The 19,803-nt window shown below is 34.4% G+C and overlaps 1 protein-coding gene across 7 annotated transcripts in view; it reads left to right on the top strand.

The window, feature by feature from the left end:
- Positions 1 to 19,803, top strand: part of NBEA (neurobeachin) — a 683,633-nt gene that overhangs the window by 454,051 nt on the left and 209,779 nt on the right. For all 7 annotated transcript variants that reach the window (XM_035003560.1, XM_035003559.1, XM_035003554.1 and 4 more), the window contains one exon: positions 15,567 to 15,710. In XM_035003560.1, coding sequence (XP_034859451.1) covers positions 15,567 to 15,710 — 144 coding nt within the window. The remainder of the gene's footprint in view (positions 1 to 15,566; positions 15,711 to 19,803) is intronic.

Here is a 19,803-nt window from a genome sequence, read left to right as displayed (position 1 = left end):
TGTTCCCTCTCTCGCTGTGTCTCTCTCTGTCAAATAAATAAAATCTTTAAAAATAAATAAATAAAAAATAAAATAAAATAAAAAATAAAATCTTTAAAAAAAAAAAAAGACATCTGATAGGTTATGGTAACATAGTAACTATTGTTAATGAACCTAAACTGAAAATAGTAGTCTAATTTTGAAATAGATGGAAGATGTAGGTGATACTAAATATCCTGTGTGTGTGGTATAAGAGTATTTTAAAATATATAGCACTTTATGAATTTTAAATACTGAATCATCATCATCAGTATTCACAACTTACTATCTCTCTTGAGTTGGGTTCTTTGATAGAAGGAAACGGGTATTTTTTTTATTTTATTCATATCTAGAACAAAGACCACGTGTATGCCGTAAAATATTCAGGAAAGCTATATGGTACCCACGCCAGAGTTATTATCACATCATTGTCAGGATTAGGGTCATGTGATGGAAGACAAAGGAGAACTAAAACAATTCTACCTCCAAAAACAACTTAAGAGCATACTCCTTCAACCTTCATCACAGTTCACATCAGTGGACTTTTGGAACCATGCTGACAGTAGGTAGGGAGTAAAATATGGAGGATTGTCAAGAGTGAGTGGAAAAGTACTCCCTGGTGTGATCTGTTCATAGAAATAGAAGGAGGTGGGGGGGCACCTGGGTGGCTCAGATGCTTAAGTGTCTGCCTTTAGCTCAGGTCATGATCCCAGGGTCCTGGGATCGAGCCCCACATCAGGCTCCTGGCTCAGCGAGGAGCCTGCTTCTCCCTCTCCCTCTGCCTCTCTCCCTGCTCATGCTTTCTCTCTCTCTCTCTCTCTCTCTCTCTCTCTGTATCTCTGTGTCTCAAATGAATACATAAAAAAATCTTTAAAAAAAAAAAAAGAAATAGAAGGAGGTGGGGCACCTGAGTGGCTTAGACAGTTAAGTGTCCAACACTTGATTTCAGCTCAGGTTATGATCTCGGGGGTCATAAGATCAAGCCCCACATGGGGCTCCATTCTCAGTAGGGAGTCTGCTTGAGATTCTCTCTCCCTCTGCCTCTGTCTCTCCCTCCTTTCATCTCTCTCTCTCTCAAATAAGTAAATAAATTAAAAAAAAAAAAAAACAAGAAAAGAAATAGAATGAGGAATTACAAACTGCTAAGAGAAAAACGTGATATTGAATCATCCTCCAAACTCTTAATGTGCCTCTAACCCATATAGAAAGTATTTCTTCAGAAGAAATAGGAAATAAATATCAGTAATTATTACAAAGCACTTTATCCAATAAAAATAAATGTTGAAAACCTTAACTGAAAACACATTTTGTGTATTTTATTTTATTTTATTTTATTTTTTTAAAGATTTTATTTATTTGACAGAGACACAGCAAGAGAGGGAACACAAGCAGGGGGAGTGGGAGAGGGAGAAGCAGGCCTCCCGCTGAGCAGGGAGCCCCATGTGGGACTTGATCCCGGGACCCCGGGATCATGACCTGAGCCGAAGGCAGGCGCTTAACGACTGAGCCACCCAGGCGCCCCCATTTTGTGTATTTTAAATAAAGCTTTTGTATTCACATATTGCTAAAACATTCATATAAAAGTCAAAAATTCAGCCCATCTTCTGGCCACTCTGCCTGCCTTTACACATTTAAATGTGTTAAAGTATCTTAGAGTCTAGCAGTGGGTAGACTAACACCCAAATGATTGAATGATTGGGTTTGTGTAGACATAGAAAAGGTGTATTTTTTGTATAAGCCTTCACATTTTGAGAGGGCTTCTAGGACAAATTGAAATTCAATGTGTTCCTTCCTCTATGTTAAATAATTATACTATTTCAATTTCCCTATGCATTCTATCTTGAAAGTTAAGCATTAAATGCCCAGAAACTCTGCTACAATCTCTGGTCAAAATAATTTTTGTATTCCTCTACATTGTGGCAACAAAATTCTTTTAGGAATGGAAGGATATTTTATGAGTGGAACTTTCAGTATGGCTAGAGTGTTTGAATCAGTGATCAGAGTTTTCAGAATTTTAAACAGGTTGTACAAGCTGAGGAAATATCCTTCAATTACTTCAATAGGGAATACTTACATGGCCATCAGAGCAGTCCCTGGGATTTGAACACTGGTCAGGTCTATCTGTTCATTCCTGGTATGCTCAGTTTCAAGACTGTGAGCCTGGATTCATGTAAAAGAACTGAAACTGAACTAGCAGACTTAATATTTTATTTAAAACTTTTTGAATCACTTGATTTTTCCCTAAATTCAAACATTTAGATTAAATTGTAGTTAAACTTTCATGGGATGGGCAAAAATATTTAGCCATAATTTGGCCATTCTTTTCAGACAATTTATGTGGAGCCACAAAGCAAATATCTTAACAGGGCTTTCTTTTATATGAGCAAATAATCAGAATTGGATATATTTTCTTTTTTTTTTTTTTAAAGATTTTATTTATTTGACAGAGCACAAGCAGAGGGAGAGAGAGGGAGAAGCAGGTTCCCTACTGAGCAAGGAGCCCGATATGGGACTCGATCCCAGTACCCTGGGATCATGACCTGGGCTGAAGGCAGCCGCTTAACCAACTGAGCCACCCAGGCGTCCCTGGATATATTTTCAAGAAGACAAAAAGGACAATAATTTTGTTTCATATTGACTTTGGAAAGCTTTCCCTCCGATTTCATTATTAAAACTTTTGGTTGACCTTTTTCTATTAGAAAACATCCTTAATACTGATGGAGTTTTTCATGCTTCTTAGTAATGCTAATGAGTTGAATAATTTATGAGGTTGTCATGTGCAAAAGATTTGGTGTGATTTGATATACTTTCAGCCTTGGTGTTGGAATGTGATTAATAAAAACCTAGAGGCATGTGAATTTTTTTTCCTGATGTTTAATGTTCTAATTTTGTATGTATTAAGTATGTTATTTAGGTGTTTTCTAATAGTAAAATTTCATATAAGTGCAAATTTAATTGATAACTAGGAATTTTACAGACCATAAGGAAGAATATAAGGAAAATATTTTAAAACTCATAAATACATCTTCTGACTTGCAAGGTTTTCTTCTTCAGGGCAAATTAGCTAATGAGGAAATGATTGCAAAGGGAGATTTTGTATATTTATATGTTTAAATAAAACCTCAACTGGTCAACTTCTAGTATATTTCTGGTGCTTAAAGATGATGCTGTCAAAGGATAGTGCAAAATCTTAATAAGTTTGATTGTCTTTGTTGACTGTCAATTATCATTTAGGACTCTGTTTCCCTTCCATAAAATTATAGTGGAACAATGTTTCATCAAAGCCTAAGATCGCAAGCTCCCCCATGTCTGTGATCAAAGACATCATCTTAAATAGGTCTGATCAGGCATCGCAGAAGAGGGCAGCCTGCTTCAGCTGGAAGAAAAAAAAACATGGAGCAAAGATGACAAAGTTAATCAGTCATTTCTTTGGCAATAAATAATAAGATATGCTGAGAACTGCAAATGAGAACATCCTTAAGTTCCTCAGAGATGTGTCTGCTTAACACCTGATTTATCTAAGCTTGTGAAGCCATCAAGATATGACCTTGATGAATAAAAATCAGCTCTGTAATGAATCTGGAATTAAATTAGTTTTGATGGTATATGCATGGCTACTGTAATGTGCTATTTGCAGAAATAAGGAAAGCGCTGAGAATAAAAAAGTCTAATGTGTCTTTAAAAATTGTTGAGAAAAAAGCTAATTATCTGACTTCTATTTTAAGAGTTTATAATTATTATCATATTTGAGAAATATGACTTGATTTTTTTACTAAATAGCCTGTTGTTTGTCTTATGTAGAAACACTAACAAACATCTTACTGTTCATTGAATACTCCATTTTAATTGGTATATTATTAATTGACTCTCCGTATCTGGAATGAACTAGGTGATCTGATTATGGTTAAAATAATTCACTTAAAAGTGAATGATGTAAACTCTTTGAAAAGAGAGGGAGAAAAAGAAATGCAGGGGACCATCTTTCACTCTTTTTGGTGCCACTGTCCTATTTTAATATCATAGCACTGTCTTCATCATTTGTTCTTTTTCTTTTTTTAAGATTTTTTTCTTTCTTTATTGGTTTGAGAGAGAGAGCGAGTGAAAGCAGGAACAGGGGAGAGGGCTAGAGGGAGAGGGAGCAGACTCCCCACTGAGCAGAGACCCTGAGATCATGACCTGAGCCCAAGGCAGACGCTTAACTGACTGAGCCACCAGGCGCTCCTTCACCCTTTGGTTCTTATAGTCTCTTAAAATAATTAAAACAGATTATATAAATACTAAGTCATAAGGTATGCCTATCAAATGCATTTTACAGACTATATGGCATTTTTGTATCAACAAATGTTCTAACAACTCCCTGTTTTGTGTTGAAGATTCAGATGGTAGGCTTTAAACGGATTCAGAAAAATCAAATAACTTTATTAATTTAAGAGCACTCACTGAATATCTTCTACATGCCACGCATGTGCTAGATGCTGGCTTCAGAGTTTGAGACCGTTTCTACCTTCTAAGAGCACATAGTGTAGCGCGGTGGAGGTGCGCATGTGTTACCAGCATCTACTGAACAGAGACTGCTGCTAAAATACCCTGTCATGCACAGGACAGTTTCCGCAGAACAATGACAACAACAGAAATCCAGCCCTAAATGTCACTAGTCCCGAGGTCGGAAAATCCTGGTCTACTGGAAAGAAAGAGTTATCATAGACAGAGGTAGTAGTTCATAAAGGAGCACAGGTGAGAGTGGGAGAGTCTGGTGGGTTGGAGTAGACTTCTTAGAAGTAATTAACTTAGAAACTGTCTTGAGAGATTAGGAATTTACCAGGTGAGCCAGGAATGGTGGTAGTAACAGAAATTACCAAGACATGAAGCCATAAAAGAGCCGAACTTATTCCTTTGAATGGCCTCAATATTTTGCATTTTGTGATAGACCACTTTGTAAAGATTTCAGAAAATACTTGACTTTGGACGTGTCATGATCTGAGATACAAACCATTTGAAAACAGGAAATGAGATTTTCTATTTATTCCATTTAGAGTATCCACATTAATTCAATTTATGTATTTAGTTGCTGGGTTTTTTCTCACTGATGTTTTTTATTTAATTGATAATTGATTAATTTCAAGGTATACATACAGTATTTTGGCCACATCATTTCATCATTTTCAGGAATAGCGTTGAAGAATGGGATTCCTATGAAATAGGTCTTACAAATATGGTATTTTCAAATTCTGAAATGTATTTTTTATGTCTGCACTTTATTTCCACTTAGAGCATTGAAGGCTGTTTAAGATAGAGAGCTGACAAAATTATACTACTGCTGAGTGGCATGGAGCTGTTTATAATCTTATATTATTTTAGACTCATTTTTCATAAAGTGTATACACAGTTGCATTTAGAAATAATTACAATGCACTATGATAAATATTTTTATTGAAGTGTATTAAAATGCTATCTGAGCTCACTGAAGGGGTTTGCTTAACTGAAGAAATAAATTTTAGCTGGACTTGAAAGGGTGAATGGAGATCTTCCCAAGCCAGTAGGTGAGATGGTGGCCATGTGGAGCAAGGTACCACACAACACAACGTAATGTGTCCAGGGAATGCAAGACGGTGGCGTGTGATGGAACACAGGACGGTGTAGGGAAATGGTACAAAATGAGGCTAAAAGGCCCGTTGGGGGCCATATTGTACAAGGATTTGTCAATAGACAGAGCCATTAACGGATTTTTATCTGAGAAAATGACAGACCAGAGAAGTTAGGTGACATGCTAACTAGTAAGTGGTAGAGAGAACAAAAGCTCAATCTCAATACCCTTCTCTTACTATATAGGGTGTTCCTGTCGGTACACTTGGAGTTTTCTTAACTGCAAGAGCATTATTGAGCTTTTCTCCACTTTGAAGTTTACCTGTTAAATTTTGGCTTGCTCTTGTAGCCTATAGAGACATATAATCCATAAAGACATATCAGGACACACTGTAGTACAGTAGTATCCTTTACAGTGTGCACTTCCTGTGTCATTTACAAAAATGTATTTTAAAATGTTCTGGGTGTTTTTAAAAGTGCTTTAAATAAGCTGTCTCAGCCCCACCTCTTAGCTATTCCATCTTTTTATAATTAAAGAGAAATTTTTGTTAATTACTTTTTTCTTCCATGTCTCTGAGCCAGTTGCTTATCTAACCAAAATATCTCCTACTCCCATTTCCCAGGGTTTTAAAGTAAATTTTCCACACCAAAGTGTGTAACAGGCTTTTCACAGAAAAACCAAGCATCATTCCCCAGGTTGATGCCACCCAGTGCCAGGGAAAGCGTGCCCACCCTCTCCTCTAAGTTGCCCAAATCATCTTTTCTTTAATTCCCAGGATTGCCAGAACTTTCTTCCAGGCTACTACTCATCTGCCATCTACTCCTCCTGACTCGTGATACAAGATTTCTTTAATTCTTTTTTTCTTTCTTCCTTCCTTTCTTCCTTCCTTCTTTCCTTCCTGAAGAGAAACATGCTCATTGTAGAAAATCTAGAAAATGCCAGAAAAGCACAGAACGAGGATAAAAACCACTACAGACAACCATGTAAAGTAGCTGTCTTTGCTGTTTTCGATGGACTTTATTTCATACTACTCTTTTTGTAAGCGCATTTTAACATAGGAGCCAAATGCTATGCTGTGTACTCAAATAATCACAAAGATGAATAATGCATCATCTCTGCTCTGTATGATGTTTAGAGGGTTCCAAACTGCCCCAAGTTTTCTATATGTTTTAGCACTTTTTCCCACAAGTAAAGTGTGCCATGTGATTTTTAATATAATAAAATCCTAGTTCAAATATTTAAAAATTACCCTAACTTCATGGCCAATCAAAATGCTACCAAGTAATATCCAGTCTAAAATGCACAGGGATTCCACATTTATCATCATGTATATTCTTAAAATAATGGTTTATCAAATTTCCTTTAAAACGCACAGAGTGCAGTTTTCTACATTCACTCCATTAAGAAGCTTATTAAGTTAGCATTTTATAGTTATATAGTGCTGCACTTAAATTCAATAATATTTTCTTGCACCTTTTTAATTGCATTTTTTTCAGTTTAAAAATGCTGTTTGAGAATATCCCCTTTGTTGGCCTGCTCTAAGAAATATTGCCTACATATGAATATTTTGAATTAGGAATAAATGAAATTCCATTTTTGCTGTCAGAACCAAATTGTAAAAATGCATTGCATGTCTTGGAAAATCAGTATACTCTATTAGCACGCCTGTCAATATAAAAAGTGCATTCCATTTCCACCTCTTGCTCTAATAACCTTTTCTGTGTTACTCTGAGGCAGTTCACATAATCAGAGTATATTGTCAGCTTACTGGAGTTGGGGAAGCATGAAATGAAAATCACGTTAATATTGATCCAATTCTTTTACTTGCAAGTGTCCTTGATGTCCTTTTTCACTGAGCAATAACTGTTGATGTTAGGCAGCCATTTTCTTATTTTATTTCTTATAGTCCAGTAAATCGTTTACAAGCATAACTAATCTGAATAAGAATTTACCGCTCAGAATAATTTCTACGAACACTTTATCTTAATTAATGCCCATACTGCTAATTCTACACTTTACCACTGAATATTTTCCTCGAGCTTTTCAGGGAACAGCCTACCTGCAGATATAATGTTTGTCTAGTTTGAAACAAACAGAAGTCTATGCAAGTTCTTCATTGGTAAACACACAAAGGATGCTACACTCTAATTTTATGTGATATAAGGATGTGCTAAAATGGACCATAAGTAACATCAATTATTGATTCAGGCAAGGATTACTATTTCTGAATCAAATTCATTATAAATTTGAAGCTGGTATCTTGGGTTTTTAGTTTTTTGGTAGTTTAGATAATATCTCTTTTGGATTATTCAGTATATTCTCAGTCAACAAAAATGAAGTGGGAACCACAGTTAAATCTAACGCATTCAGACTAAAGTACCCACAGCTAAGAAAGGAGGGATTTGGTGTCTGAACCATCCGGATTTCTTATCTGTTTATTAAATCTGGTCAATAACCATTCAAATTTTTACTTAAAGTGTATTTGAAACAGCAAATAAAAACCATCTATTTCATTTGTGAAAATACCTGCTTTCATAAAATGATTTTGTGTTGATGAAGTGTCTCCTGACTCAGCATCAATGTAAAAGAGAAAAAAAGATACCTGAGACTTGGAGTCATTCTTTTTAGTAGTATTTTCATTCAGTGTCACTAATAGTTTTTTATCATTAGGATGTTTCCACTGCAAACTCTGGGGTTTTTTTGAATCTTGTTCTATATAAACCATGATTTTTTTTTTCAGTCCTTAGTCTTTAGTAGGTCTTTCCTTTTATGTCAGCATTATTTATGTTTCTTAAGGAAAAAAATACTATGTGTATAAAGTCAAACACGAAATTTAATTTTGAATTTAAATTATTTACAAAGAAAAAGACTTACTTTTAGTAAACTAGTAAAGTCTGTTGTATACATATGTATCTACTGCTTTCAGATCACGTTAAGGTCAGCATAAAATATTTTGAGTCATAGGCTTTTCAATATAGTAAAAAACGTTCTTTCATCTTATCTGAAATGTTCAAAATTATAAAGTTCTCAGTAACAGATTGATTCGTACCTATTATTGCATGATAACATGTCACCATACCTAATGTAATTAGTTGAGAGGTACATTTATCTTAAAATCTTTTCTTTTTAGGAAAATTAAATAATATCACTTAAAGTCTCTAAAAGCACTGTTCTATAAAAGTATTTGTTGCTCTGATTTCAGCTTTAATGAGGAAAAAGTAATCTTTATTTTAAAATATCCCAAGGAATTCATATGTCATTAATACTTCTAAAGGAAAGCATTTAGGTTTGAATATGAATTGCAGCATTTTTTTAATTATTGAAGTATAACTGACATTGAATTGCAGCATTTTATCTTATTTAAGTAGGGGTAGATTTTTTCAAAACATTTTACAGGCTAGAAATATCGTGAAGTGGTGTATATTGAAAAGAATTTCTCTTTCACGAAAGAATGTCCTTTTGTGAAACTGACTTCCAGATGTTTAGAAACATTAGAATTTTTCCTGATGTTACGTTTAGATGAAATTGAAATAAAACTGAATTTCTGTTCTGCCCATTTTCTTCAAGTGATGGAAGAGAAGTATGTATTAAATGCATTATCTATATATAATTCTCTAAAGCAAATTCTGATACCAACTTTGTTGAGAAAGCTGTTCTTTTCCTTCAGATATCTAAGATACTAAAAACTCTTATATTCTTAACATACCAATATACAAAATCAAAAACACATGTCAAATACATCGATGCTTGTGTAGTTTTATTTAATAATATCTTTAAATGAGAATTACGGTCATTGGGAGGAAACAGTTTTTTAATGTAAGCCGTTTACACTCCATTTAATTTCACAGTCACTTCATGGCCCCTGTCTACAAGCTATCCTTCCTGTCTTCAGGGAGCATACCATCAGGGGAGGAGATGAAGGCTCATATTTCATTGTGCTGACTATTATAAACAGAGTAATGACAGCATGGCAGAGGGAAAAAGATTAATCCCAACTTAAGGAAAGGAAACCATTACTTGTTGAATACCTGTTGTTTGTTAGGCATTGTACTGAGACCTTACATGCATGAGTTATCTTGAGTCTTTTAATCCTCACATCAGCCTGCTTTTTTCCTCCTTTATATAAATCTCAGAAGCATTATTATAAGCAGCAAAGCACTGGCTGTATTCTTGTTCAATTTTAAGTTATATATTTAGTAATCTCTTCTAATATCTTGCCAATTTATGTATTTTACCAAAATTTTAACAATCATTTTGAAAGCTGCTTCTGTAAATAAGCTTCACACATTTCAAAGTATTTTAATATCCATTGTCTCATTTTAATATTTCAGTAACCCTGTGGGAGTTTGGTTGGTAAATACTTATTTCTCTTTCACAGGTTGAGAAACTGAAGTCAAGAGATAGGTCTAAATATCTTTTTAAAATATGTTAATAGATGTTTGGGGGAAAAATAAAGTTAGAATTGCAAAGCTCATATCCAGCATTTACGAGGAGACTATAAAGGACATAAAGAGAGAAGTAACTTATGTAGTGTGCATATAAAATGATTACCATGTGAATTACGCTTATGTTTTCATGTGGTCCTTCAACATTTATTGATTGCCACTTTGATAGCTGACACATATCTAATAAGATAATACCCAAATAAAAGACTGCAGAAAAAAATATCAAAAAATCATGATAATGTATTTTGACTTATTTGTAAGATAACAAAGTTTATACAAAAAAGGGAGTAATCAACTACACTGAATCCTGAAGGACAAGGCAGGTAAAAGAATTCCATGTAAAAGAAATTACATATGTCAGATTTAAACACCTGAAAAAGTGTTGCATGTTTGGGAACAGAAGCGTTCAGCTCTTGGAGATTATAAGATGTGAAGGTACCAAATTGGTAAAATAGTGAGGTTAAAGAAGTAGGGGCCAGATCATGAGTCATAGACCATGTATTTAATTGTACAGATCAAATAATATTGAAAATATATTTTTACACAGTAGATTCACATTAGATAGACCCATATATACATACATATATCATTTTTAATAGTTAACAAATTAACGCCATATTTCTATACTTAGTGCAAAATAAATAACAGTAGCATAAAACTGGTAAGAAGCTGAATTGGCATGTTTGGGTTTGTATCTTTTCTCTGTGTGCACTAGCCACACATATATAACTTACAGCTTTCCTATTGCTGTAAATTTCTTTTTTATCTTTATTAGTATAGATGTTTTAGAGCTGTATAGAATATGTATAGAATAATTCCTTAAACAGATAAACTACCATGTAGCCTTTTTCTTTACATTATTTATATTTGTCAATAAAAAAGGACAAATAAAATAATTTCTTCACCTTGCTTGTCCAAACTTTCCAGAGAGACATATCCTCTGAATATTTTTAAGATAAGTTAACGTCTCCAACTTGTCATTTCTATATTTTAACTTATACTTATTTAAAAGATAATAATAATACAAATTTAGTAGTAATATTAGAGTATAATAATACTACTAGAAATGTTTTAGTTCTCTTGTTACTTTGGTTTTAAAATATTATTTGTTTCATGGATCCAGTTTGTTAAAATAAATTTAATGAAAGAAGAACTTTATGTACTTTTGTCTAACACATTATTCTATATTAGATAATGTTTTCACATACAGAGCGACAAGCATATATATTTGCTAAGGAATCTAATGGGTATAGAATATTTTTCTGTAGTTGTTATTTGTCACACAATGTGGAAAATAATGTAAAAATAATTTTGGATTTGGATTAATCTATAATTTGGTGGCATTTTATTATTTCTGAACCTTTCTAATTTATGGCATTTTGATGTTTTCTTAGCAAATAAATATATATGGCGTATACTATCCAACTTTAGACATAATTCACACTTTCAAATCTAAGTAGGGAGTTCTGGTGGTTTGTAGTATTTGCTTGTTAATTTCTTGATGAATGGTTAAAGAGGCCAAGAAGTGCACTCAGTCCAACATGTCTTGTGAAGATAGATGATCTCAAATAAATTCTCTTCCCAATCAGATTTTGATTTGTTGGGTGTTAAACCAATTCTTTCTAAGGACAGTGTTTATAAGCCTTGTAATGAGACAGCCCTTTGAGACCTTACCTCTTTTTGCTTGTAATTTTGATGAATGAAACTCTAATTCATAAAAGATATTGTGATTGAAAAGCACCTTTGGATCTTGTACACTTTAATTTAGATAAATGTTTTGTGCAGTACCATAAAATCAGGAAGTTTACTGAGCTAAAAACTGATAACACTTCAACAGGGATGGTGAGTTCAGTGTGTCGGTATGGATCAGTTTACTATACATCTTTTTTTTTTTTTAAGATTTTTTTTTTTTTAAGATTTTATTTATTTATTTGAGACAGAGAGAATGAGAGAGACAGAGAGCACATGAGAGGGGGAAGGGTCAGAGGGAGAAGCAGGCTCCCTGCCGAGCAGGGAGCCCGATGCGGGACTCGATCCAGGGACTCCAGGATCATGACCCGAGCCGAAGGCAGTCGCTTAACCAACTGAGCCACCCAGGCGCCCTACTATACATCTTTTAAAGGCATAACTGTTTTTACTGTTTTAAAACCAGAGAGGATAAAATTGAAAGCTTAATATACGTTTCAGAGCTCACCTACTTTCATTACGTTTACTTTATTTGTAGATTTTAATTTTAATAACACAAGAGGATTGTAAAGCTTTTTTCTTAATGACAACACAGATAAAACGTGGATGTCCACAAGGGAAAATTTGTTTTATCAGGCTGACTCATACTTAAAGAGTTTTATTGATTATTTCATATAAAGAATCAAGTTCCCTTTGTGTAAATACATAAATTCTCCAATTTGTCCCCAAACTGGAGACAAATCACCAAGACTCTCTGAGAAATCTTAGGATCTTCAGATTAAGAAGTATCCAGAGGTAACTTTCATGTCTCAGTTTATTCATTTGTTCTGCGTATATGTGGGCTCGCTCTGTGCCAGGCAGTGTGCTAAGAACTGAGAATACAAAGACAGAAGCACATTGCCAGTGATCAAGGAGCTTTCAGGCTATTCCGAGACAACAAGCCAACAACCAATTACAGTATCTGTAGCTACAGTAACAGGATTTATAAGGTGTGGTGGAAGGGTCAGGGAAAGAGCACACAAACTTACCTTAAGAAATCAGAGAAGAGAACACAGAGTGGGTAGACTTGAATTCCATTCGGCGACTGTTTGTTACACGTCTGCTGGGTGCCCCACACTGAGGCTGCAGAAATGAGGCCAGAGCTCAGTGGAGAAGACAAACACATAACAGATAACACCTGTCCGGTTCTGCGTCAACAGTGAAAATACAGAGCAGTTGGCTAGGAAAGGCACCTAAAGGAGGTGAGTTTGGGAGATCAAATAGGAATGAGCCCCAAAAAGGAAGAAGGAAGGAACACACCATACAGTAGGAATAATATTAGCCCAGGTAAATAGGTCTGAGGACCTATTTTGGAAGCTATAATAGGTTCAGTATTGCTGATGGGGGAGTGAGAAAAGATAATGCAAAGCTGGTAATGGGAGGATAAAAGGCCTTGCCCAGCCATGCCAAGGAGTTTAGATTTATGCAAGGCATATAAGCCTTGCATTGAGTGTTGTTGATTGGAAGGAAACATTATGCAGCAGGAAAATATCCTCCACTTATTTTTGCTTTGTAATAATCACTCTGACAAAAATGTGTGGGATGGTGTGAATAATGGAGCTATTGAAGACCTCCAGACCAAAAGAGTGGTGGCCTGAGCCGGGGCCATGGCAGTCACCTTCCAGGATGACCCCTAGGTTTGTGGCTTAAGTAAGTGGGTTGATCAAAATTGGGGGAGGTGGAGAAGCAATAGATGATTCATTCAGTTAGGGACATGTGGACTTAGGAATATCCAGCTGCAGATGTGTAATAGCAATATGACTATAAAGACCTCAAGAGAGGCTTCTCAGTTATTAATGATTGGATTCACCTCTTTTGTTCTCAAATGATGCAAGCTCTGGGTTTCTCAAATTAAGTTACTACCCAAGAAGCAAACAAGTTATAAAGATAGCCACCCCCAGAAGGGTTCTGTTTTACTGGCTTTATATCATCAAGAAACCAAATAAAATTAAGATAAGGTTCTAGAGCATTCAGTAATCAGTCCTCAATCTTTTATTCCAGAAGTAAGAATCATCTGTGGGCCAGTGAAAGAAAGATATACATATAACCTATTTAATGCCCTTCACCTCCTACATAGCATTGAGTTGTAATAATACTGTTTGTTTCTGAAGTACTTATCAAAATATATATTTAACAATCTATTTATGCGGTTGTGCTATATATATATATATATATATTTTTTTTTTAGCCATGCTTTCTAAATGCTATTATCCAGTAAGAGCTAGGATGACAGACCATAGCTCTGTGACAATAACATTCTACAGTGCTTTTGTGACATCACTGTGTTCATCATGTGGTTTTTACTCCTATATGTGCTACTTTTGAGCCAACTTATTAATGTTTTGCAAACAGAATTGGCTCTGCGTCGCTGACAAAAAGAAGCGTGCAAGTTGCAATGAAAGAGGCGAACACTTTTGCAATGCAAGCGTTATGGCAGCTAGATGTACTTCCAAGAAAATAGTTGAGCAAATATCACAGACAGTAATGGACTGTTGGAAGTCCTATACTGGGCCTGGGAGAATGACCAAAAGTATTGTTAATTGTTAACTGGAGGGAATTTTGGCCAAAGGCATGGCAAGATTGGGAGAATGATTGCATATGTACACAGACAGACCCCTTACCAGTCCCTAGAACTGTGATACAACACCACCACACAGGAGTGATTTATTAGGCTCCCATTTTCAGGAATATATCCACCACACCTAATGAAATGTGTGGGTATTTTCCCGGGAAATGCTGCCTCCCTGAAACCTATATACTAATACTACAGCTAGAACGCACTAAATATTACATTTTCTTCCAGGCTGAATTCCAGCCTCAAGTGATATGAAATAAAGATATTTTTAGCTAAATATACAAATACATATAAATATATATATATGTATATATATATATATATATATATATATATGTACATTATTTGCTGTTCAGATAATTTTAGAGTCATCATCACCTGCCAAAGCAGGTGGCTGAAGTGGCTATTCTTAAAATATTGAAATATAATGTTGAAATACAAATATTGAATTATATCTGTTAAGGAGTCAAATCCATGAGGGATTCAACTGCATTGTAATTTCTAACCTTTACACTGATTGACATGCTAATGCTGGGTCAGCTTTGGCTGTATTTCAGTTTTTCTGACTTGCTTTGTCTTTGTATGTTTGGCCTTCTGTACTATTTTATCTGACAAAATAAGGCTATCAGTTTCAAAAAACATTGCTTTTACTGACTGTTAAGGAAATTGCTGCTGTGCAATACATTTGGTGTCTCCATCATTCCTAACTTCCCAGTGACCACCTCTGTGCTCTTCAGATGTGGACACCTTCTTGTTTTCTTCACACTTCTCTCGTCTACTTTCAAAAAAAGATCTGATCAATTGATTTTCTAATTCACACAAAAGTATAATTGTGCAAAATTGTGTACTTTTATGTATCAGAAAACCAAGTTTGTGGTGAGGTGCAGATTTTTTATAGAAAGTGGTGATCTTAGAGCCCCAAGACGTGGATTTGTAGTCTTTTCTCTGCCACCAGCCAACTCCTAGGTCCCTCAGTGAGGAATGAGATTTTTTCAGCCTTTCTCCTCCTCTGTAAAAGAAGGGCAGGTGACTGATTACACCCCCCTGTCTTTCTCAGTTACTTTGAACACCAAACAAGATAAAGAAGGTAAAAATGTTCTGTAATTGTAAACTCATACATAAATGCAGCATATAATTATAAGAAAGTAATAGGTTATTTTTAATACTAAAAGCCAAACAATCATAATAACCTAAATTGTTGTATTTCCTTTGTGATTAGGCACTGAAGAAGATGTGGTAAAGTCCAAGAAAGCCTTCAGAAGTCAAGCAATAGTGAATCAAAATGCAGAGACAGAACTTATGCTGGAAGGAGATGATGATGCAGTCAGTCTCCTGCAGGAGAAAGAAATCGACAATCTTGCAGGTAAATGTTTAAATATCTTTCTTCTATTTGTTGTAAGTAAGAAATATAAAGTTCCCAAATTTAAGATCTACCTCCTGGCGAATGAGTTGGTGCCAGTGGTTGGAACGATGCAGAATCATGTGAACATTAATAATTTACTTCATCTCACTTCTAGTATTGGAGAGAGGAAAGTACATATCAAACAAATATGTATTTTACTAATAATAAATGAATGGCTGCATCTACTTTCTTTGTAATGAGGAGCAACTTTTTAATATAGGAGAAATAGCATATAGCAGAAGTTGTCCCGTCTAACTGCCTAGGTAATTGGAAGGGGAGACAGAATGATAGACTCATTGATTTACGAGTGACTCTAGCCTCCTAACAGCCATGAAGAATGGCCACGTCAGCCAGCAGACACTCGAATTTGCCATTTCTTCCCTGCTGCCACTCTTTGGAATGTCCCTGGTGTTTTTCTGTATACCCACACTGCTGATCTCCACCATTAGCAGACAATTCTTGTTTTCACCTTGTCCTGGTGCTGATCTAATGTCAGTTGAGAGCAGTATCTGCAATGACCATGTGGGATATGGATATATGGATATATGCATTGGGCCATAACCTTATATGGGTTTTAAACCATCTTTGAGAATCTGATGAAAACAGATTGCTTCATGAAGGTACACGTCTAATTTTATACACAATTTTGGAGGGTTCACTGACCCCTGGAAACCAATCCATAGAACCATATCATAGATCTCAAGGTAAAAACTCCTGCTTTAGAGTCTCAAGAAGAGGCTGCATCTTACCTCCATTCTGTATTTTCAGCCCATACAACGTTGGGGTGGCAGATAGCAATAGAGAAGTGGACTTGTACTCATCATTCGGTTTACAAAACAGCACTCCTGTTCCAGAAGTGTGCTGAAAATTATCTGGCATGCTTTATGAAAGCCTCCAAAGATGTTTCTTTTTTCTTTTTTTTTTTTTTTTTTAAAGATTTTATTTATTTATTTGACAGAGAGAGACAGTGAGAGAGGGAACACAAGCTGGCAGAGTGGGAGAGGGAGAAGCAGGCTCCCTTTTGAACAGAGAGCCTGATGCGGGGCTCGATCCCAGGACCCTGGGATCATGACCTGAGCTGAAGGCAGATGCTTAACGACTGAGCCACCCAGGTGCCCCTCCAGATGTTTCTACCAGTTAGAGATTTCTCTTTTTATCAAAGAGATGTTCTTGTTAATTGTAAACTAGAGATGGCAACTTATCCTCCCTCTTCTAGAAAATGTTTCATAAGGCTACTCGAATGCCAGCTCCTGGATATACCTATGTCACTCACATTTCTGTATCATGAAAATTATTTGTCCTATTTAAAACTAATTCTAAGTCTATGAACAAATGTTTGCCTTGAATTCCTAAGTAAATGTTGAAGTTTTGGTTTTGTTGTTTTTGTAGTATGTTTTAATAGTTCAGAGATTTTCTCTGAGGCCATTTGGAAATTTAAGCAAATGAAGTCTGTGATTTGTTTTTGCCCACAGATTTGTTTTCTCTTTTCCTGGTCTTATTCTTGATCCTAAAATACTAAAGAAAATTTATAAACATGATTTGTGACCCTTTCAGATAATATGTTGTCTTTCCTCATCCACATATGCTAATAAATATTATTATACAATTTAGTTTAGACTCTCTGGTCCTTAGTTCCCATTATAAAGGTAATTAATTAGTTGATACAAATTTGGCTGATATCCTGAAGTTTATTATAATAAGATCTGCCCCAAACTACCAGAGGCAAAATCCAATAAAGACTCATAACTTCTTTATATTTCTCTCCTCTGATGGTGGCTAGAGTAATTATTAGTATTAATTTATGCTTATAAGCAAAATTCCCAAAATAACATTAAGTTAAAATATCTAAAGAACAATGAAAGTATGCCTGCAGTAAATTATTTAAAAATCTAATTGTGTGGCTTTTGACCAATTCACTCTGTCAAGACTCCTCTAACTTCTGTCTTTTAAGCAGACTTTTCTTTGAGCAGATCCACTCCTATCCATTTCCACCTGGTTCTAATTCATGCTCTTTTTGCAGAATCTTTGTGTCTGATGAATTTTACAAACTGTCCTAAAATATTGATCCCCTGTCTAGTCTATAATGTTCCTCTTTAAAAGAGAAGCCCGCAAATGTGACTCTGAGCTTTGAATTCAGTAGAAAAGGAGGGGATGGATGTTTTGTGAAAGGAGAAGTAAGGGTAACAGAAATAGTCTGCATAATACATAGGTATATATAGATTCATTCTGTAAATGCTGAGGCCTATTTATTAGCTAGACTGGTGTGATAGTCACAATGTCACATAAAAATCATTTTAGGTGATTAACATAACAATAAAAAGAAGTTAATTACAAACCACTGTTCTTAGATTTTAAAAAATCAGCTGTTAATAAAATTTCAGACCACATAAATATGTAACTGTTTTGTTGTCTTTGTCTCAGAAATTAAAAGTTGTTAAAGGATAATGGCTTTCTTATATGTAATTTATTGCTCTAAATAACCAAACAGTGCTAAGCTGCCTAGAGAAAAACTTCACGATCACAGGAGATGAGATCTAAGTCCACATTAAAATCCAGGAGATCCTAAAATCGGTGCATAAAATTAATATAATCCATACTTGGTGTCTGGAAGTATTATGTAAAATAACAAATGCCCATTTTCCACTTCTGAGATGAAAATTATGGGTTTATCTTTTCATGACTTAGTAATATGGCTTGCATATTAGTAATGTAAGAAATGTACCTTCAAAAATATACAAGTTTAAAAAAAGGTAAATGACAATAAAAAAGGAGGAAAAATATATATACAAGTAATTAGAGTTCTTAGATTTAGATATTCTATGAATGAGGAACCATTTTTATAATATTAATGGTAAACCTAAATCTGCTGATTAGTATAATTCATTTTCCTGTTCTTACAAAGCCCTGTTTTGCTGACAAGCACACAGATGAGGAGACCATGCATTATAATTTGTCAATGTGCAATATTTCTTAATAGTCAAGTTAAATTCCAGGGGAAAAAAAGATGCTAATTAGAAAACTAAGGGAAAGTACTAATTTAGTTAATATTATATTTGGGATTTTAAAAGATAGGATCAGTTTCTGTTTATAAAAAGAAGAAAAGAGAAAGAAGAGTAGCTAGCATGTCTTACTAAGAACCAGGCAGTGTCTAAAGAGCTTTATATGCAGTAACCTATTTAATATTCACAGTAACTCTATGAGCTCGATACTATTATTACCCTAATTTTACAAATGAGGCTATAGAGACCAAGAGAGATTAAGTAGCTTGTGTAAGGTTAAGAAGTAAATAAAATAATGTATTTCCTTAAAAATATGTAAGTTATGCTTTGAATTCAAATATACCAAATAGTATATTGAAATATGCATGTGTATATACTTAAAGATTCTTCTAAAATGATGTAAAAATAAGATCCTCAGCTTATACCTCAATTTTTACACTGGTTTTATTATACTATATTTAGAAGTCTATGAATATGCACAATAATTAATTTTAGTTTTATATATCTGTTCTTGAAAATCATTCTGGTAAGTTAAAAAAATCTGATAGAATGTTTTTAACACAATTTTATATAAATATTGACTCTTGTGTTTTTTCCCATTTGCTTTGGAGTTTTCTAGTTTTAATAAAGATAAAATGGTCCACCAAGTTCTGCAGACTTAAATGTCATACAATTTTCTGTTTCACTTTTAGTTCCCTTTCTTCCCAAGCTGTTCATCTCAAGAGGCAAGTTAAATGTGTGTGATTATTAATTACTCAATTTATTATGCACTGTAGCAAATGGCTAATACAATTATAATATAGAAGTATGCAAATGAATTAAGTAATTATTATATTAATAACACCTAGCTTAATTTATTTTAATTGCTTTTTTAGTTTGTAGTGATTCACCAAAGTGAATTAGCACCTAAGATACCATACGTAACTAAAAATTTCAATTTACTAATTATATTGTTACTTAAAACACTGAAATTAATTAGTATAATGCAACTGTTTTTAATCTAAAATCCCAATGTATATTTTAATTTGAAACTCAGCTTGGCAAGTTATTTCTGC

The sequence above is a fragment of the Mirounga leonina genome, unplaced genomic scaffold, assembly GCF_011800145.1.
Source record: "Mirounga leonina isolate KUSES-001 unplaced genomic scaffold, KU_Mleo_1.0 Mir_127, whole genome shotgun sequence".
NCBI classification, from domain to species: Eukaryota; Metazoa; Chordata; class Mammalia; order Carnivora; family Phocidae; genus Mirounga; species Mirounga leonina.
This window is presented reverse-complemented; position numbering and strand designations above follow the sequence as displayed.